At 35.5% G+C, this 21,595-nt stretch overlaps 4 protein-coding genes and 1 long non-coding RNA gene across 5 annotated transcripts; 2 read left to right on the forward strand and 3 right to left on the reverse strand.

Annotated features, from left to right (window-relative positions):
* Positions 1 to 1,448: 1,448 nt before the first annotated feature.
* On the forward strand, positions 1,449 to 2,587 carry LOC103844690. Its single transcript, XM_009121501.3, has one exon. It carries the CDS (start codon positions 1,630 to 1,632, stop codon positions 2,353 to 2,355), a length of 726 nt encoding a protein of 241 aa, XP_009119749.1. The 5' UTR covers positions 1,449 to 1,629; the 3' UTR covers positions 2,356 to 2,587.
* Positions 2,588 to 2,711: 124 nt separating this feature from the next.
* Positions 2,712 to 4,257, reverse strand: LOC103844689 (pentatricopeptide repeat-containing protein At1g01970). The gene is made up of 2 exons (XM_009121500.3): positions 3,706 to 4,257; positions 2,712 to 3,636 (listed from the first exon to the last, which is right to left on the reverse strand). The coding sequence occupies exons 1-2, from the start codon at positions 4,141 to 4,143 to the stop codon at positions 2,863 to 2,865; spliced, it is 1,212 nt and encodes a 403-aa protein (XP_009119748.1). The 5' UTR covers positions 4,144 to 4,257; the 3' UTR covers positions 2,712 to 2,862.
* A 1,607-nt stretch (positions 4,258 to 5,864) lies between these two features.
* Positions 5,865 to 11,014, forward strand: LOC117128918. Its single transcript, XR_004452353.1, has 2 exons — positions 5,865 to 5,945; positions 9,881 to 11,014. It is a non-coding gene; the product is annotated as an uncharacterized LOC117128918 (long non-coding RNA).
* A 658-nt stretch (positions 11,015 to 11,672) lies between these two features.
* LOC103844688 (phospholipase D beta 1) lies at positions 11,673 to 16,996 on the reverse strand. The gene is made up of 11 exons (XM_033281831.1): positions 16,736 to 16,996; positions 14,960 to 16,604; positions 14,659 to 14,775; positions 14,390 to 14,584; positions 13,792 to 14,040; positions 13,285 to 13,353; positions 13,054 to 13,201; positions 12,614 to 12,762; positions 12,347 to 12,523; positions 12,065 to 12,262; positions 11,673 to 11,966 (listed from the first exon to the last, which is right to left on the reverse strand). The coding sequence occupies exons 2-11, from the start codon at positions 16,550 to 16,552 to the stop codon at positions 11,673 to 11,675; spliced, it is 3,189 nt and encodes a 1,062-aa protein (XP_033137722.1). The 5' UTR covers positions 16,553 to 16,604; positions 16,736 to 16,996.
* Positions 16,997 to 17,730: 734 nt separating this feature from the next.
* On the reverse strand, positions 17,731 to 20,742 carry LOC103844687 (subtilisin-like protease SBT1.1). The gene is made up of 2 exons (XM_009121498.3): positions 19,855 to 20,742; positions 17,731 to 19,553 (listed from the first exon to the last, which is right to left on the reverse strand). The coding sequence occupies exons 1-2, from the start codon at positions 20,487 to 20,489 to the stop codon at positions 17,882 to 17,884; spliced, it is 2,307 nt and encodes a 768-aa protein (XP_009119746.1). The 5' UTR covers positions 20,490 to 20,742; the 3' UTR covers positions 17,731 to 17,881.
* Positions 20,743 to 21,595: the final 853 nt, after the last annotated feature.

Below are 21,595 nucleotides of genomic sequence, written 5' to 3' on the forward strand. Positions count from 1 at the left end.
AAACACGAATGGTGATTTTGGTTTCTAACTTTTGGTTTTTGCTTTTATAAAATAGTAAAAATATTTATCTAAAATTGCTGATTTTTTTATTTTTGTAAAGTTTTAATTTTTAGAAAAATTGAATGATATCATTTTTGTTTGAAATTAAAATAAAATATTACTTACTATGAAAAACAAATAATGCAAAATATTACCTCTTAAAAAAATTTATTCTTTTAATAAATTTATTTTATAAGATGAAATACTGCAAACTAGATAGATGAACCAAAATTCATATATAATTAATACAGTTCAAAAATAACAATAAAAAATTAAAAAGTTAAAAAAATATATTTTTAAAATATTTTATAATTCAAATATTATAAATAAAAATATCAATAGCTAGATTATTTAAATATACTAAATAAAATTAAATGTATTTTTATAAGTTCGGAAACTGTATAAAATTATAAGTATATTTTGAATTCTGAAATAAAATTTTTATTATCCTTTTGGTTTTCGAAAAATTCGATTAATGATTTTTTGGTCTGATATTTTTAAAAAAAACTTAGAAATTAGTTTTTTGTTTAAAAAGAATAAATATCAAGAATTTTAATAAATAGTCTCAATAGTAAGCAAATGAATCTTACTAAACCTTTTTTGTTTACAGTAATTATCATTTTTGCTATTTTCTTATATTAAAGTGTAAATAAAATAAAAACAAGTTAAAAAAAATTGGAAACTCATCGTAGGATTAGAAAAAAACTATGAAAACTTGGCTTTTGGTTTTTGTGTTAAGAAAACAGTTATTTGCAAAAACTAGTTTCCCTATATTTTAGGGAATCTATTCTTTTAAAATCTTGATTGGTTCCAAAATGGTTTTTGGAAAAACAAAAGCCAAAAACTAATCAAAAACCACAAACAATCAACCTAGTATTGGACTCGCGAGGCATCACTTCTCTTATTTTAAACCAAAGGTTTGATTTCTTTGTTTTCTATAAAGATTTGAATCAGTAAAACATATATTTTATTATAATTTTTGAGTATAAAATTAAGGTCGGTGCAAATGTTGACTTTGTATATTGTAAATATTAGTATATGCTTCGCACAGTCGCAGAAGATTATAGAAGAGAGAGAGAGAGAGAGAGACAACGTATTCCGTGATAATTCGAATCTTACATAGTATTAAACCAGATTTGTGTTTGTGTTTGTGTTTGGTCGCGAAAGAGAGAAGACAGAGCAATTTGGCACTTGATTATATACCCCAAGACAAAGACAAAGAGAAAGCCAAAGTTATGGGGTTTGAAATAAAACCAGAAAGACAGGGTGTCTGTATAGGTTTTGGGTATATAACCAAACCAAACCCAAAACGTATAAAAATGCCAGGCTAACGACGGGCTTTACGATTAGAAGTGAGCCTAACTAAGAAGCCCACATAACAGTGAAATTTTATCTACAGTATTTTTATTTTATATATAAGGAAAAAGGGGAAAACTTGTAGTCGCCGTTGAACGGAAGAAGAAGATTAATAAATTGTGGTGGTGCAAAATAGGCTCAACCAAAAGGATGAAAATTGGGGGTTTAGGGTTCTTCTTCTTCTTCTTGGCAGCACTAAATTGAATTTGTCGAAACAACGTTGTTTGGTGAAAGATGGGAAGCCTCACGAAGGCGTATTGTCAGTACAACAACATCCCCTTTCACCCTTATTATTACAGACCTTCCAACCTTCACAACCCTATTTCTCTCTTCGCCATCACATCTCCTTCCATTTCACCCACAGACCCTTCTTCTCCTAGTAGTGGTTACAAACCACCACAAAAGTTTCAGTTCGGCGGCCACTTGATAATTCCCGCCGTGGCAGTCGCAGCTTCCGCCTGGTTCTTCCTTCGTCTCCACCGATACCCTCCAATCATCACCGCCGCTCCTATGGATCTCGAGTTGGAGGAAGAAGGTGCGATCAAAGAGGTCCCTTTGCAGCGCAAGCCGGGCCATGTGAAAGCTCTCCACTTTTACAAAACCAAGCCGGGTACCGTCTTCAAACTGATGGAAGTGTACGCCAGTGGTAACTACGAATCCTTGAAAGCCCGGATTCGCCTGTCCGCCGAGTGGCTAGAAAGGGCGAGGAGAGAGTTGGAGGAGGTGGTGGAGAGAGACCCGGGTCGGGTCATGGAGTATTCGCAAGTGGTCGACGAGCTGATGGATCTTCTCAAGGATATGGAGGTTTATGTGGATCAGTGCGAAAAGGACAAGGTTAAGGGTTACCTTAGATCTTGCAATCGGTTGCTTGCCCGTGTCAGGAAAATGGAAGCTCGGATTCTCAATGCCCTCCAAGAGTTTCACGATGATGATGATGAACCAAGAGGAGGAGACAACTAGCTTCAGCAAGGAGGACCCTCTCACTCTTGTCTTGTCTCTTGTCATTTCATTTGCTTTTTTTTTTTTGAGAGTTATGCTTTGCTTCTATGAATGAATCTCTGTAGGATGGTAAACAGGTCTCTCTCTCTCTCAAGTTTTTTTTCTTCTTAACTGATGTGTCTGTGAGAACAAATAGTTACATCGTCTTTATCCTAAGCTGTATCAGATATTTCATTGCTATTCATTTGGCTTACAATCTGAATTCCACAGTCTACACTCCGGTATAGTTTAATTGTGAAATAGTGATCTCTGCAATTACAGTAACCTTCGTTTCTTGTTATGCGTGAAACTACGGCTACAGTATATAAGTAGTTGCGGACAGTAAATAGAACATGAGATTAGAATGCAAGTATATTGGACAATGGATTAGATAATATATTGAACCATTGCATAGTAGATAGAAACATCAGATTGTGTATCTCGTTTGCAAGCATGATGATGTGGATCCCAATCTCTTAAGCCTGCCTGTCAGAGTGTCTTGTGGGATGAAAATTCCCTGAGAAGTAACTCAACTTCTTCAACAACACCAAGCTTCTTAAACCACCGAGCCAGCACAGCAGAAGCTTCTTCCCCAACCATGATCGAGTCTTTCTCAAGCTCAACTAAGAACCCTAACGCCTCATTGAGCTTTTCTTCCATTTCATATGCAGAGAGCACAAGAGCCACACACTTGTCAGTAGCTTTGATTCCGGCTTTTCTCATATTCTCAAAAGCCAAACGCGCATTCTGGCTCTGACCCGAGACACTGTATGCGTTGATGAGCAGTCCACATAGCTTTGCATCGGGGGTGATCCCCGCGATCTGAAGAGCATCAAAAACACGCTTGGATCCTTGGGGATCTCCAGACATAGAGTAGGATCTCAACAAGGCCTTGTAAACCTCTCTCCCGGCACAGATATCATGGGAGTCCATTTCTCTGAGCAAAGCCTCTCCTTTCTCCGGAGTGCCAGCTCTGATGTAGGCCATAATCATGGAACCATAGGATCGATAGTCAAGTGGTTCCCCGAGCAACTTGATATCGTTGAAAGTTTCTTCAGCCAAGCGGTGAAAGCCTGCCTTGCTGTACGACTGAACCATGGCAGTTAGGGTGACCTGATCAATGAGAAAGCCTCGACTTTTCATAGAAACGAGAGTTTTCTCAGCCTCTTGGATTTGGTTAAGCTTCCCATAGTAATGGATGATCTTGGTATAGTCGCGGGGGTTGGCTTCAAAGGAATCCTCCAGCAGCGCAAATTCAGCCACCTAACATAAATTAAAATACTAATGAATAAAATTAAAAATAAATTCCATTCAGACATCATAACAACAGACCTTGATATAAAAGGGAGAGTGAAGATTGTTGAGCTCTTTAAGAAGGGAAAGCCAGTCAGCTCGAATGGGTTTCATCCTCCTAACCCAAGCACCTAACATGTCGCTAAAGCTGCTACCCTTTTCGAAGCATATTATCTGCTTCATAAGCGCTTGACAGCGTTTTGACATCTTTACAGGAATCCGAGTGATTGCCTCCTCTTGTTCTTCTGTAATATGATGACTATTCACATCAACCCAATTGAATCTTCTAGGAGGGCCCTTTTCTTCCTTGTCTACAACCTCCATAGCCATCCTACATTTGCAACTAAAACGATGACGAGATTCTTCTACAGAGAAGGGGGTTTTTGGACTAAAGTAGAGCTTATGGTGGCTTCCACCACCACCAACAAAGGGGAAGACGCTGTTCAACACTGCGTTACAGCTATAAACTCCCATCATACACCTCAGAGCCAAAGGATCATAGAAAATACCCAGAAGATTGTGAGCGGAGCTTTAAGTTCGCCGAGAAAAGAAAACTGAACTTCTTCTGGTGGATAGAACACGACACCAGCAACACCACAAATTAGATGGTTACCTGTCGGCCTTTGTTGGGCCATCGTGATGGATGTTTTATAATATGGGCACCCATTATGGCCCGGTTAAGAAAATAAATACTAAATAAAATTAGCCTGCTTTTTAATATTTACTTTATAAATAATCCCAAAACGGGTATAAGGCAATGGAAATACAACGGAATTTGAATATTTATAATCTTTTAAAATTTTACTAGAGAATTTCAAAAAAAACTTATATAACTAACACTTTTCTATATTTTATAATACAAACAACAAGTCATGGCTTCAAAAAGATTGCGATCTTTGTCGGCTTATGGCTCTGAAAAAAATGTGTTCCTTGCCGGCTTAGCTTTTGTTAAAACTGCAGTTCATCCGTTTAAATATTAATCTACAGATGACAACAAAGTACTATATGACTGATGAAGGTGGTTGGTTACTCTTTTTATTGATATATGGAGTATTATGAAGTTTTACTAAATTAATTGATAAATAATTAAAACGATGTCCACGTACCATGAAAGATAGTTTAATATACACTAATACAAATGTAGAATATGTTTAGAAATTTTAAAACAACACAAAAGATCATAGACGTCAGTATCATTTACGAAAAACTCAATATTTTCGTAGGGGTTAACACATAGATTTTGAAAAAAAATCAATATATGAAAAAATTATTTTAATGCATTTTTGCATCCTGTACTAACATATGATGAAGGTCAAAGAGGTTTGGAACCTTTTTTGTCTCCGTTTCTCTTGAAAATAATGATTTTATTGTGGCTAGTCCACCAATTCAGGAAGTATTATGAAGTTTTACTAAATTAATTGATAAAATAATTAAAACGAAGCCCATGTACCATGAAAAATAGTTTAATATACTTTAATAAAAATGTAGATTGTGTTTAGAAATTTTAAAACAATAGTTAAGATCATAGACTTCAGTATATATAGCATTTACGGAAAAACTCAATATTTTTGTAGGGAGTTAACACATAGATTTTGAGAAAAAAATAAAAAATATGACAATACTAATTTAATGCATAGTTGCATCTTGCACTAACATATGATGAAGGTCAAAGAGGTTTGGAACCTTTTTCTCTCTCCGTTCCTATTGAAAATAGCAATTTTATAGTGGTTAGTCCACCAATTTAGGGAGTATTATGAAGTTTTAATAAACTAATTGATAAATAATTAAAATGATGCACATGTACCATATAAGACAGTTTAATACATATTTATACAATGTAGAATGTGTTTAGAAATTTTAAAACAACAGTTAAGATCATAGACTTCAATATATAGAGCATTTACCGAAAAACTCAATATTTTCGTAGGGTTAACACATAGATTTTGAGAAAATAATCAAAAATACGACTTTACTGTTTTAATGCATAGTTGCATCCTGCACTAACATATGATGAAGGTTAAAGAGGTTTGGAACCTTTTTGTCTCTGTTTATCTTGACAATAGCGATTTTATAGTGGTTAGTCCACCAATTTAGGGAGTATTATGAAGTTTTACTAAATTAATTGATAAATAATTAAAATGATGCTCATGTACCACGAAAGATAGTTTAATATACACTAATACAAATGTAGATTGTGTTTAGAAATTTTAAAACAACAGTTAAGATCATAGACTTCAGTATATATAGCATTTACGGAAAAACTCAATATTTTCGTAGGGGTTAATATATAGATTTTGAGAAAAAATTAAAAATATGACAATACTATTTTAATGCATAGTTGTATACTGCACTAATATATAATGAAGGTCAAAGAGGTTTGGAACCTTTTTTGTCTCTGTTTCTCTTGAAAATAGCTATTTTATAGTGGTTAGTCCACCAATTTAATGAGTATTATGAAGTTTTACTAAATTAATTGATAAATAATCAAAATGATGTCCATGTACCATGAAAGATAGTTTAATATACACTAATACAAATGTAGAATGTGTTTAGAAATTTTAAAACAACACAAAAGATCATAGACTTTAGTATATAAAGCATTTACTGAAAAAGTCAAAATTTTCGTAGGGGTTAACACTTAACACATAGATTTTGAGAAAAAATTAAAAATATGACAATACTGTTTTAATGCATAGTTGCAATCCGCACTAACATATTATGAAAGTCAAAGAGGTTTGGAACCTTTTTTTATCTCCGTTTCTCTTGAAAATAACGATTTTATAGTGGTTATTTAGGGAGTATTATGAAATTTTACTAAATTAATTGATAAATAATTAAAATGATGCCCATGTACCATGAAAGATAGTTTAATATACTTTAATACAAATGTAGATTATGTTTAGAAATTTTAAAACAATAGTTAAGATCATAGATTTCAGTATATAGAGCATTTACGGAAAAAGTCAATATTTTCGTAGAAGTTAACACATAGATTTTGAAAAAAAATCAAAAATATAACAATACTTTTTTAATGCATAGTTGCAACCTGCACTAACATATGATGAAGATCAAAGAGGTTTGGAACCTTTTTTTTATCTCCGTTTCTCTTGAAAATAACGATTTTATAGTGGTTATTTAGGGAGTATTATGAAGTTTTACTAAATTAATTGATAAATTATTAAAACGATGCCCATGTACCTTGAAAGATAGTTTAATATACTTTAATACAAATGTAGATTATGTTTAGAAATTTTGAAACAACAGTTCATATCATAGACTTCAGTATATAAAGCATTTACGGAAACACTCAATATTTTCGTAGGAGTTGATACATAGATTTTGAGAAAAAATCAAAAATATGACAATAATGTTTTAATGCATAGTTGCATCTTGCACTAACATATGATGAATGTCAAAGAGGTTTGGAACCTTTTTTGTCTCTGTTTCTCTTGAAAATAGTGATTTATAGTGGTTAGTCCACCAATTTAGGGAGTATTATGTAGTTTTACTAAATTAATTGATAAATAATTAAAACGAAGTCCATGTACCATGAAAGATAGTTTAATATACACTAATACAAATGTAGAATGTGTTTAGAAATTTTAAAACAACAGTTAAGATCATAGACTTCAGTATATAAAGCATTTACGGAAAAACTCAATATTTTCGTAGAGGGGTTACACATAGATTTTGAGAAAAAAATCAAATTAAGAAAATATTATTTTAATGAATTTTTTTATCATGCACTAACATATGATGAAGGTCAAAGAGGTTTGGAACCTTTTTCTCTCTCCATTCCTATTGAAAATAGCGATTTTATAGTGGTTAGTCCACCAATTTAGGGAGTATTATGAAGTTTTACTAAATTAATTGATAAATAATTAAAACGAAGCTCATGTACCATATAAGATAGTTTAATATACATTAATACAAATATAGAATGTGTTTAGAAATTTTAAAACAATAGTTAAGATCATAGACTTCAGTATATAGAGTATTTACGGAAAAACTCAATATTTTCGTAGGGGTTAACACATGAATTTTGAGAAAACAAAATCAAAAATATGACAATATTGTTTCAATGCGTAGTTGCATCCTGTACTAACATGAAGGTCAAAGAGGTTTGAAACCTTTTTTCTCTATTTCTCTTGAAAATACCAATTTTATAGTGGTTAATCCACCAATTTTGGTAGTATTATGAAGTTTTATTAAATTAATTGATAAATAATTAAAACGATGTCCATGTACCATGAAATATAGGTTAATATACTTTAATACAAATGTAGATTGTGTTTAGAAATTTTAGAACAACAGTTAAGATCATAAACATCAGTATATAGTGCATTTACGGAAAAAAATCAATATTTTCGTAGGGGTACACATAGATTTTGAGAAAAAATCAAAAATATGACAATATTGTTTTAATGCATAGTTGCAACCTTCACTAACATATGTTGAAGGTTAAAGAGGTTTAGAACCTTTTTTTTATCTCCGTGTCTCTTGAAAATAACGATTTTATAGTGGTTATTTAGGGAGTATTATGAAGTTTTACTAAATTAATTGATATATAATTAAAACGATGCACATGTACCATAAAATATAGTTTAATATACTTTAATACAAATGTAGATTGTGTTTAGAAATTTTAAAACAACAGTTAAGATCATAAACTTTAGTGTATAGAGCATTTATGAAAAAAATCAATATTTTTGTAGGGGTTAACACATAGATTTTGAGAAAAAATTAAAAATATGACAATACTGTTTTAATGCATAGTTGCAATCCGCACTAACATATGATGAAAGTCAAAGAGGTTTGGAACCTTTTTTTTATCTCCGTTTCTCTTGAAAATAACGATTTTATAGTGGTTATTTAGGGAGTATTATGAAGTTTTACTAAATTAATTGATAAATAATTAAAACGATGCCCATGTACCATGAAAGATAGTTTAATATATTTTAATACAAATGTAGATTGTGTTTAGAAATTTTAAAACAACAGTTAAGATCATCGACTTCAGTATATAGAGCATTTACAGAAAAACTCAATATTTTCGTAGGGGTTAACACATAAATTTTGAGAAAAAAATCAAAAATATGACAATACTGTTTTAATGCATAGTTGCATCTTGCACTAACATATGATGAAGGTCAAAGAGGTTTGAAACCTTTTTTCTCTCCGTTTCTCTTGAAAATTGCGATTTTATAGTAGCTAGTCCACCAATTTAGGGAGTATTATGAAGTTTTACTAAATTAATTGATAAATAATTAAAACGATGTTCATGTACCATGGAAGATAGTTTAATATACACTAATACAAATGTAGAATGTGTTTAAAAATTTTAAAACAACACAAAAGATCATAGACTTCTGTATATAGAGAGAATTTACCCAAATAAACTTAATATATTTGAAGGGGTTAACACATAGATTTTAAGAAAAATTCAAAATATGACAACACTGTTTTAATGCATAGTTGCATCTTGCATTAATATATGATGAAGGTCTAAGAGTTTGGAGTCTTTTGTTGTCTCCGTTTCTCTAGAGAATAGCGATTTTATAGTGGTTAGTCCACCATTTATGGAGTATTATGAAGTTTTGCTAAATTAATTGATAACAAATTAAAACGATGCCAATGTACCATGAAATAGAGTTTAATATACATTAATACAAATGTAAAATGTGTTTAGAAATTTTAAACAACACTAGAGATCATATGCTTTAGTATATTGAGCAATTACCAAAAAATTCAATATTTTCGTAACATTTAAGCACATAGATTTTGAGAAAAATTCAATAATATGACAATATTGTTTTAATGTAGAATGTGTTTAAAAATTTTAAAACAACTTTAGAGATCATGGGCTTTAGTATATAGGGAAATTATCGAAAAACTCAACATTTTCGTAGGGGTTAAACACATAGATTTTGAGAAAAACTCAAAAATATGTAAATATTGTTTTAATGCATAGTTTCATCCAGCACTAACATATGATGATTGTCAAAGAGGTTTGGAACCTTTGGTGTCTCCGTTTCTCTAGAGAATAGTGATTTTATAGTGGTTAGTCAACCAATTTAGGAAGTATTATGAAATTTTACTAAATTAAGTGATAAGAAATTAAAATGATGTTCATGTACCATGAAAGTGAGTTTAATATATATTAATACAAATGTAGAATGTGTTTAAAATTTTAAAACAACACTAAATATCATAGGTTAACACATAGATTTTGAGAAAAATTCAAAAATATGAAAAATATTTTTTTAATGCATAGTTGAATCTTGCACTAACTTATGATGAAGGTGAAAGAAGTTTAGAACCTTTGTTGTCTCTGTTTCTCTTGAGAATAGCGATTTTATAGTGGTTAGTCTACCAATTTGGAGATTATTCTGAGGTTTTACTAAATTAATTGATAAAAAATTAAAATGATGCTTCTCTATCATGAAAAATAGTTTAATATACATTAATACAAATGTAGAATATGTTTAGAAATTTTAAAACAACTCTAAAGGTCATATGCTTCAGTATATAGAGCATTTACCAAAAAATCAATATTTGCATAGAGGTACACGTAGATTTTAAGAAAACACAAAAAATGACAATATTGATTTAATGCATAATTGCATCCTGCACAAACATATGATGAAGGTCAAAGAGGTTTAGAACCTTTTTTGTCTCAGTTTCTCCTGAAAATAGTGGTTTTATAGTGGTTTTTTTTTGTCAAAAGATTTTATAGTGGTTAGTACACCAATTTAGAAAATATTATAAAATTTTACTAAATTAAGTGATAAGAAATTAAAATGATGTATATGTACCATGAAAGAGAGTTTAATATACATTAATACAAATTTAGAATATGTTTAGAAATTTTAAAACAACACTAAAGATCATAGGCTTTAGTATATATAAAGCATTTACCCAAAAAACTCAATAGTTTCGTAGGGAGTTATAACACATAGATTGAGAAAAAATCAAAAATGTGATAATATTTTTTTAATGCATAGTTGAATCTTGCACTAACATATGATGAATGTCAAAGAGGTTTGGAACCTTTGTTGTCTTCGTTTATCTAGAAAATAACGATTTTATAGTGGTTAATCTACCAATTTATGGAGTATATGAAGTTTTACTAAATTAGTTGAAAAAATTAAAATGATGTCCATGTACCATAAAAGAGAGTTTAATATAGATTAATACAAATGTATAATATTTTTAGAAATTTTAAACAACACTAAAAATCTTAGGCTTCAGTGTATAGAACATTTACTGAAAAACTCAATATTTTCGTAGGGGTTATTAACACAAAGATTTTGTGAAAATTTCAAAAATATGACAATGTTATTTTAATACATAGTTGAATTTTGCACTAACATATAATGAAGGTAAAAGAGGTTTGAAACCTTTATTGTCTCCGTTTCTCTTGAAAATAATAATTTTATAGTGTTTAGTCCACCATTTTAGGGAGTATTATGAAGTTAAACTAAATTAATTGATAAAAAATTAAAACGACGTTCATGTACCATGAAAGAGAGTTTAATATACATTAATACAAATGTAGAATGTGCTTAAAAATTTTAAAACAACGCCAAAAATCATAGAATTCTGTATATAGAACATTTACCGAAAAACTCAATATTTTCATAGAGATGGAACATAAATCTTTTGCCTTCTGTTATTTTTTGTACAGTGTTTTCAGTTATAATACAACGATATATTATTTTCTGTTAGTAAGGAACGGTAATGAAGGGTGTTTTCATCTAACCAAAATAAATGTGATGCTGCTAAAGAAGAAAACAAGTGTATAGGTGTGTGTCCCTAATTGATGAACTAAGAAACATGGTGGAAGAAACTTCAAATACATTAACCAGTTTGTACACCACAAATATGAATCATTTTTATTCTTTATATACCCTCCACCCAACCCAATGTGTAAAAAGTTAAATCGTTAACCAATTTCCAACTCTCAATAAATAAATATCCACAACCACTGGTTCAGTATTTGTATGTCAAATGGTTAGATTCTCCTGTATGGCTATGAACGATCCGACAATGTTACCTCCCACGTCCGGGAACGCCTCACTCCCAGGCAGTGGTCGGACTTTGCCTTTCCGATCCACTTCCACTGGATACTTTAACAGATGTCCTCTCATGTCTGACACTTCTTCAGCTGCAAACTGTTCCCAGTTTCTCTCCCCCATTGTCCTCACTTTCCTTACACATTCTATACTCTCTGGCTGCGTGAAACAGTCATCTAACGTTGCCATATGCTCTGCCCACAGCGACATTCTGTATCCATATATCTGCACACATAAAAGAACAAGCCAATGATCCTAACTCTAGAACCGGAAAAAAATTACTAGTAACTGATTATGTGGTTATTATTATCGGAGGGATGTACCTGACCCCTTGGACCAGAATGTTTCCTTGCCCATGTATGCTGTGGTTGATAAGCTCCCATTGCAATCTCTGTATCTCTTGTCCCTTCCATTGATCGCTGGTTTATATTCGCCGATCCAATTACTACGTATTCATCATCTACGACCATCCCTTTCGAGTGAACATAGATCATAAACCTTCTGCTTTTCCGACTCAATGCCTGCCACACCCTCACCATCAGGAATCATCTTCTCAGCAACATGATCGATAAATTTACATGGCAGTCTCGGATTCAGTTTATTACCTGAGGAGTGTTTGCGTTGCTTGGACTTCCTGTTCCCGAGTTATCGATTCCATCCACCATTTCTCTGTTGCCAAGACAGAAGAAATTGAGGTAATCTTGTGGGGAGAATGCTCCCTCAAGGCCGGTCTCCACTAACGCCTTGTAGATAGTTTCATACATCATCTGCATTGTCTTGTGCTGCAACGATTGACATTCAGTGTTTCAATATTCTCTGCTTAGTTTCGTGATTTCTAGACAACAAGAGCATATTTACTCGGAAATATATACCTGCCAGTACAGAATCCTCTGGGTAGCAGCACCAGTTGGAACACCTTCTGGCCACATTGGAATGACTATATATGCAGCAAACCGTTCATTTGCCCTTATCTTTTCAGCTATCTTCAACGCAATTTCCATAGGAATCAAATTATTAGCACCTACACAACAAAACAAAACATTGTATAGCAACGTTGAGAGCCAATTACAACTCCTAAAAACATCAAGAAAAATCAGAGACGCACAAATTGAAAAAGTAAGCTAAAGCTTTGTACAAAGTTAAGAAGTAGATGGTAGACAAGTAACACGTGACACAATTTAAAGTATGCAGACAAAAACGTATGATGCCTATCCTAGGCTAGGATAATGAAATCATAATTGTAAGGGAAAAAAAAAAGAACTTAGTTTTCTTTGTATTCTTGAAATAAACAAGCAGAGATATGTAACTGAACCTATGTCCTTGTGCGCATTCCAGTTGTAGGAAGACCCAATGAAATATTGATTCTCAATATATATGAAGTGTTGAGCTGCACGAATTGCCTTGACATAGGCTGTGTGTATGCTCATATCAATGAGCACGTTCTTCCCACACACCAAGTTCTATTCAAAACAAAAGCTTTACATGGATTAATTTTTCAAAATATTTAGACATCCAAGCACAAAAGAAAAGATTTTCAAGTCACCTTGCATGTAGCATCTTTTGGATCCTTTGGGAAACCTTTTACAGAGTTTGAATCGATTGAACGGAAAATCTGAATCAAACCAGAAAAAAAACATCAGATTAGCCAGCGTAATATGAACCACGACTATATTTTACCCACATACAAAAAATAGAGTTTTCCTGGACAGTTCACACAGTCGATAGTGTGACTTATTTTATCGACTGTGCATGATAGTCTCAATGAAACCACTATATAAAGGTAATCCTGAAAGGCCCATTAAATATCGATGGCTAGATAATAGTATAAAGAGAAGAAATAGGTACAAGGAAGCTGATGTCAGACGTTATGTTGCTAAACGAATCTAGTCACTAATTACCATATGCTCAATCAAGATAGCAGACACATATTGGTTGGTTTCACATAAATGCTTAAGTTCATCAACTCTTTCTATTCATCTCTAGCTCCAACGCAATGCTAAAGACTGTAAATCACGGTTTCATGACAGTATCATGGTTTTGATATTCTTACCTGAACATGCCAAGCCTCAGGATCGTTCTCGCTAATAGTAGGGGTATCAGAAACTCCTACTATATCTGGAATCCTATCGATCCTCAACAACGCATCATCATAGGAAGTCTTAAACTTCTTGATCCCGCTAGGCTTCGCAGCCTTCAACCACCTCTCCTCGAAGTTGGTTAGCACATCATACGCAGCTGGGCCATCAATCTTACTGTGCAAGTCATGCCACGGCTCTCTTGGACATCCAGAAAGGTTTCCCTGATGAGATGATGACAAAAAAATTAAGGTTATCCCATCCAGAATAAAAAGATTGGGTAACATATGTTTATCAATCAATCTTCCAGCTCAATAAATTTTGATGTCTACAAATGACAAAATCCACCAGGAGGAGCTATGCATGAATGTGAAGAGCTCAAGAAAAGGATTTGGAGAAGACAAGTCCTTTTGTCAAGAATCATAAACTAGCTATTTGGTTATATATGATACAAAGATCGTATTTTAGGGGAAAAAGAAGTCCTAGCTACCATTCACGGTGATCGCTAACTACGTAACTACCACGAAAGCTCCCCAATATTCTAAAACGAAAGAGGATATCAACAAACTGTACCGTAAAGGTGGGGTTGTGAAAGTCATCTTTATGAATTGTTTGTAGTGTCCTAAACAACGGATGTTGAGGAGTGTCATATCGGCCATCACACAGATCAAGCCCACCGACGAAAGCTACAATTTTCCTTCTGTTAGCACCAGCATCGGCATCCACTATTACGTTTTTTTGGTGGTGTGTATAGATTGTCCCAACTTCCTGATAGACCAAAATTTAGTTAGAAGCTGGATACCTCGTTTAACACACAAAAAGAAAAGAAAGTGATACTCTACCCTCTGCTTGACCCAACTATGTCGCTTTCCAGCATTACGGGGGCAGAGCAGGACTTGAACTGAGGAGTGTTTGAAGAAACGGCGTGTCTCCTCATCATGCGTGGCCATAACACCATCCTGTACAGTTACCAAGATGAGTCAAAAGATAAAAAAAACAAGTATTCTCTAGATAAGAAGAAATGTCAAAGAAACCAGAGCCATAGATAAATGAAACTCTAAATATGTCCGACTTGTACACACTAGATATGAAATAAAAATCAGAAAATAAAGAAGAAGAAAACTAAAAGAAGTGGTAACGTACTGTTTTATAACCCAATATGCTTCGTGAAGTTGGATCATCCCAAACCAAAAGCAGGACTCTCACACCTTCTTGGGACTTTGATCTTAGGAGCTCACCAAGAGTACATGCTGAGGCGGGACCTACTTTATCCCGAACCAGCCTAACTTTGTGCCAGACTGACCAACCAGTGATATAAATTAAACGCCTGGCCTGGCGTATGGCATCAAACATATCATGCCAACACTTGCCATGTTGGTAAGACATTCCATTGTCAAGTCTAATACCAGGGAGCATACCTTCAGGGACATGAGCATCTTGGTACAAGGTCACAGTTCCGCCTTTTCTAAGGGGAAAATAAGTTCCAGGCACCCCCTGGTAATCAGGACCAGCCCCAACACCATGATGATAAACACTAAGCTTCTCCATAGGGGTATACTGGATGGATAGTGATAAATTAGCACCAGGTTTACAAGGCTTGCCGTTACTGCTTAGAATAGGAAAAGTGCCTTCAATTTTGGCGCCAGAGTAGATCTGTTCGACAGGTATAGTAACCAATCCAATAAGCTGAGAACCAACAACATCACTGTCTTTAACAACAAAATGAACTTCAGCAGCATGATGAGCAACGGGAACATAAAAATGCTGCATCCAGACAGGGTTTTCACTGTTGCTCATAACGTAGGTTCTACCAATAACAGCACCGGCGACAGATACAGAGACGTAAGGATCACTGGTAATTTTCCTGTTGAGCTGGCCTCCAAAAACGTCACCGAGAGTCTTATGGAACATGTCCATGTTAGGGAGGTTTTTGGCATGATAGATCCAGATGTCAAAATTACCATGCAGCAAAAGGACCTTCAAGGAGCCTTTACCAAAGAGGGTCATACGCATGTCGACACCATGAGGGGATTCAGAGGAAGCATAGCCGGAAGTAGAGGAATCAACACGGTCTAAGATAGGGAGGTGAGAGTTGCTAGGGAAGGAGCTGTTAGGGTAACCATACAAATCGGCAGGACGGGGATGCCAGGAGTTGGAAGGGTAGGAAGAGAGCTGAGGTTTGTCGGAAATGCGGAGGCCACCAAGAAGTTCATCGACGGGGGGATAAGAGGAAGCAGAATTGCTTACGTTATCATTAGGCACAGAGGTGAGACAGTCTTGCCTACGGTATTCTGGAAAGGCTTGAGATTTAGAGGGGGGAGGAGGAGTAGGGTCTTGGGGTTTAGTTTCAGGAGGGGCGTATTGGGCAGCAGGCTCTTGATAGGGATAGTGAGGAGGAGGAGGAGCATAGGTGCCCTGGGGATGAGGAGGATAAGGAGAAGGTCGGTAATCGAAAGAATGGCGGTGATACTCAGGAGATGAGGATGGCTGTGGGGGGTAGTCCAAAGGGCCAGAATGAGAGCCTGAAGCGTGCTGATGAAGCGGAGGAGGCGAAGCATATGGTGGTGGGGTTGCGTAAGGAGGAGGAAGAGGGTAAGGATAATAAGGGGGAGGAGGAGGTTGGTATTGCTCTGAACCGGGACCGGGAGGTCTGTAAGGAGCTGGTGGGTATTGGTAAGAAGGTTGGTATGGGTACTGCGGATAAGGGTAGGGATATCGTGATCCATAATTCTCCATTTTCTATCTATCTAACCTAACCTATCAACACTCGGATCGATGATCTCCAGCTCTGGCAAATCAAAAAGTTAAGATCAATCCCCGCTGAATCAAAAATGTGTTTTCTAGACAGAACAGCGATTAACAGCGAGAGCAATGGGATTTTTGCAATTTATCTATCTAACAGAGTCCGACGAAACTTACCTGAGGAATGGTGGGACCTTCGGGGAAGAAACGCACGCGCAGAGAGGAGAGGAGAGGAGAGGAGGATTCTAAGGAATAAACACGCCTACGCGTCTTTCTTTTTTGTGTCTTTAACGCTGAAACAACCGGCTATTCCAGGTTCCCCCACAATCTTCTTTGTTTCTCCTTTTTTTTGCATGACACTTTATTTAGCCGCTTCCACCTTTCCCGCTTTAACACGTGTATTATAATTCTATCTGTTTATCTGTCTGAATATTTTATCTACTTACTAGGTGAATCGGGTGTGAGAGTATTTTTTTAAGAAATCTATATTATATTTTTAAATGAAAATTAAGTGTGAATTGGTTCTTATTAATAATAATCTGTAAATTTTAAAAGCCATAATAATTGATTTTATAAATCTTAGAACAATTTTATATATCACTATAAATGATTTCTAAATCTTTATAAATTTTTACAGTTTGTGTGCAAACTTTACAAAACACTAGCAACTATAATATATTAATATTCATATACAAATATAATTTTTTTATAACGTATTATTTTCATTAATTATGAACTGAGTTTACATAATCTTTGTGTAGAAAAATGGTAATGAAACATGGAACAAATATAATGTTTTATATAAAACCACTATATCAGTTTTTCTAAATTATTTTTCATACTTTATATAAGTTAATAAATAATTTCTAAAGCTTAAATTGATAAATCATATATACACTTTCTATCAATTTAATAATTAATTACTATGATCATTAATGTAATAATTTTGGGCAGTTTGGAAACTAACATTAATTGTTTGCAAAAAAAAAAGAACTTGATTTCTTTTCTAATATATACTTAGTAAAAAAATTTGTTCAGATTTCTTTTTATCTTCCATAATAGGATCAAATCTCGAAGGTAATACCGTATGACTTATTTTTTCCAGCCAAATATATTATGAACTTTTTTTTTCGGGGAACTGGCTTTCAGAATATATTATGAACTTTTTAACGAATGAAATATATATGAATAGATAGATTTTTTAAACAGTATTTATAGATTGTTATTCTCAAAATCTTACAAGTTACGGTAAGCTTTTGTTCATCAAATATTGGAAAAAATCAGATAATTGATTTCTTTGGTAATAAATATAGGCAGAGAATATTACTCCCACGTCACCGCAATAGGGCTTCTGACCTTGTGCTTGTCAGATATCCAAACCAAAGCTCCAAATGAAGAAGATGAGTCTCTTGATGCTTCTGCAACAAACGTCACCGTATAACTCAGCCTCTCACGAACCTTTTGGAACTTTAGAACCTTGGGCTCCACCCTCACCTCCACACCTTTTGGTTCCTCAACGTGAGCCATATACTCACACGCCGGCGACCCAACGTTGGTCACAGTCCTCCTATATGATCTCACCGTTTTCATCTTCGCGCCATTGGCCAAGTTCACCGCGAAGGACGGATAGTTCAAATCACCAGGAGTAGGTGGACACGTGTAGTTGGTGCCGGAGAACAAGAGTATCCTCTCGCTCGTGTAACTTAAGCTGCACAAGTAGTTCAGATAGTCGACGGTTGATAGGTCGTATACCAGTCCTGGATCTACAGCTCTCGTTGTGTCCACGTGTCCAGCTCCAAAATCAAAAGCTGTTGCCGCCGAATTGGGGCCCGCGCCCATATCTCCGATCGGTTGATTCCTGTTGTCCGTTGTACTCGCCGTCGTCAAGAGCGCCGATTTAATCATCGCCGGTGACCAGTCTCCGTGAACGGATTTGATCAAAGCGGCGATTCCGCTGACGTGTGGACAAGCCATGGAGGTTCCAGAGATGATGTTGAACTGGACGCGCCTCGGGTCTGATCTCAGGAGGCTAGGGCTCGAGAACGGCGACCAACCGGCTAGGATGTTCAAACCGGGCGCTGAAATGTCCGGTTTAACTATTTCCGGCCCGGCGACACTAGGTCCCCTGGATGAGAACGCCGCGACGATCGGAGCTCTCGCACCGTACTCTGTTCCTCTGAATCCAATTGATGCGACGGTGGCGTTCGCCGCACCACCTCCGCCGGCGATGTACTTCAGCAAGACTATTCCGTCAGAATATCCTATAGAAACCGCCGGTAAAACGTGAGGATCAGCTAGGAGCTCCTCTCCTTCCGTCTGTCTGCTCACCAGAAGCATCGCTACGCCGCCGTTCTGTTTCACCTCTTCTCCCTTGGCCGTTCTGCCGCCGGCTCCTCTCAAGCAAATGACGATTTTACCCTCGACAAGTTCTCTCTTGAGCGAGTTCCTAACGCAGAACTCGGCCCCGCTTCCTCCTCCGGCCGTTGTGTTAAACGCTAAAGACAGATTCTCAAAGCCTTTCCCTTTATACAAGGACGACCCAACTATCTTTTTACCGGTCCCGATCCGGACAATCGCCGGAAACGTTCTGTCAGTATAACTAGCGGCAACAGTCATCAGCCACGGAGCTCCGTTACTCACAGTGGATTTAGCTGGACCCGAGTTACCAGCAGAGCAAGATACGAAAATGTTCTTCTGCATCGCTCCAAACGCAGCGATGGCGATGGGGTCGACGTAGAACGGACGTGAAGAACCACCTAGCGAGAGAGAGATCACATCCACACCGTCTAAGATGGCTCGGTCAATGGCTGCCAATACGTCGGTGCTGGCGCAACCTAACGCCCAACAAGCTTTGTAAGCAGCGATCCTCGAACTAAACCTCATTCCTGAAGCGAACCGGCCTTTTGCTAGCCCGAAATAACTCGCTTTCCGGACAATGTCTCCCGCAGCTGTAGATGCCGTATGCGTCCCGTGTCCTTGTGCATCTCGTGCCGACCTAACGAATCAATCAATTAGTCACGCTTTCTTTTTTTGTTACAAGGATGACAATTGTAATGAAAAACAACCTAATAACCCACATGAAATATTCAAAATAACCAAAAAATATTTTTTTAGCTATAAAACTACCCTATTGTTTTAATTTGAAAGTCTTTAGTCAAAAAAGAAAGAAAATATTACGCTGTTTGTATGGAACTTGATTATACATAATTTGTTTTGTATGTAAAACTCGAAGATTTTCTTGGCATTATTAAAATTACTAGTTAATTTTTCAACCATATATATATGATATATCTAACCTGAAATCAGTGGTTTCGTTGATTTTTCCAACGATGGATTCGTAGCCTTTGTAATACGCGCCAGCTCCAATGATCTTCTTGTTACACGACGAAGAAGAGAAGTTTGTGCCTTCATCGCACGAACCTCTCCATCTAGACGGGACTGGAGGCATGTGCGTGTCTCGGAAGCTCACGTGCTCCGGCGAGATCCCTGTGTCCACAAGGCCGATGATAACGTCAGAGGATAGACTCGTCTTGTTCCAAAGTCCGATCCCAAACTCGAGACCAAGAAACTCGTGAGAATGGGTTGTGTGTAGAGATAAGAGCTCGTCTAGATACGCCGAGATAAACCCTCGTGAGTTCTTCACTGTCTCGAGCTGGTCGTCGGTGAGAGTCGCGGAGAAACCGGACATTGCATTCTCGTAAATATAGTGAATCTCGGGGAGGGCAAAATCATTGTCGTCTTGGATATTACTATCTGTTTGGAGTGAATTCAGAAGCGAAGAAACGATGTCTTTGGTATTGGTTTTGACAGTGTGGATCACGTAGGTTTGTTTAAGGGACGAAGCATTTGATGTGAAGAAAAGGAAAAAGAGGAAGAGTAATGATCTGATGAACATCATGGGACGGTTGTCGTAAAAAGGAAAGAAGAGCATTAAAGAAGTAGATAGATATGTATCTATGATCTCGTCTCTATGTTGTATATAAACACATGAAAAGATATTGGGGTGACGTGTGAATACTGTGGAGCTGTAACCTGAGGAAAATGTGACCTCAAAAGAACAATTATATTTAAAAAATATATATATGTTTTTAACTCGATCAAATACGTGATATATATGAGTTTGTAACTGTCGCTGTTATGTGCGTTTGTTACATAAATGTTGGCTTTAGGAGTCGTGGGTTCATTTATATTTTACCAATAAAAGCAAGCATATACACGTATTGATTAAAATACAATGAAGACTGAGGGATAAGTTAAGCCTTTGATATGTAAAATGCTTAGTTGGTTGATTCTGTATTTGGTTAATTTTACAAGAAAAATCACAGTTAAGCGGAGCTACTCGTTAGTTTAATATCTCCATTGCACATACTTATGGTGTCATAAAAGTCGTAGTGATCATTTCTAATTCCACAGTGATAATTTTACCATATATATTAGCTAGTAAATACTTATATACGTCTGTTATTGTGAATCCCCTTAACGTTGAAGAAAAGTTGTTCGAGAAGAAATATAATAATACGAGAAAAACAGACGGGGGGATGCAGCTTCCACCGCCGGTAGGTGGCATTAATGAGGGGGACAATGCCATAATAATTGGGGCGTGACCTAATATCACTCATCATAATATGTTTTCTGACCTCTTCAATACTTTTACACTTCTTCTTCTTATAATTCAAATCATTGCTTATTCACACTTCACTGACCTTCTATCTCTCTTTCAGACCATCTCTTTTGTCTTGGCTTTGAATCCAAGTTGGAACACGTAAGCAACAACGACCAACCTTGTTGTTTTTGTATTAGTATTTTAGTTTTCCACTCCTATGAACGTCAGAGATATTATTAATCGTATCTTCCCTATTTAATTCAACATCACTTAAAGAGGATTGAGATGTAAATACACCAAATAATTGGCTCTTCACAAGATCTTCATCTATACACCAAGAAGGTCTTGGACCGTCTAAAGTCATCACACTGAGTAAACACAAAATAAGCTTTTTATTTTTCAATTTGAAAGTTTTTTTCACCAAAAAGTTAAAG

The sequence above is a fragment of the Brassica rapa genome, chromosome A10 (assembly GCF_000309985.2).
Source record: "Brassica rapa cultivar Chiifu-401-42 chromosome A10, CAAS_Brap_v3.01, whole genome shotgun sequence".
Lineage (NCBI taxonomy): Eukaryota > Viridiplantae > Streptophyta > Magnoliopsida > Brassicales > Brassicaceae > Brassica > Brassica rapa.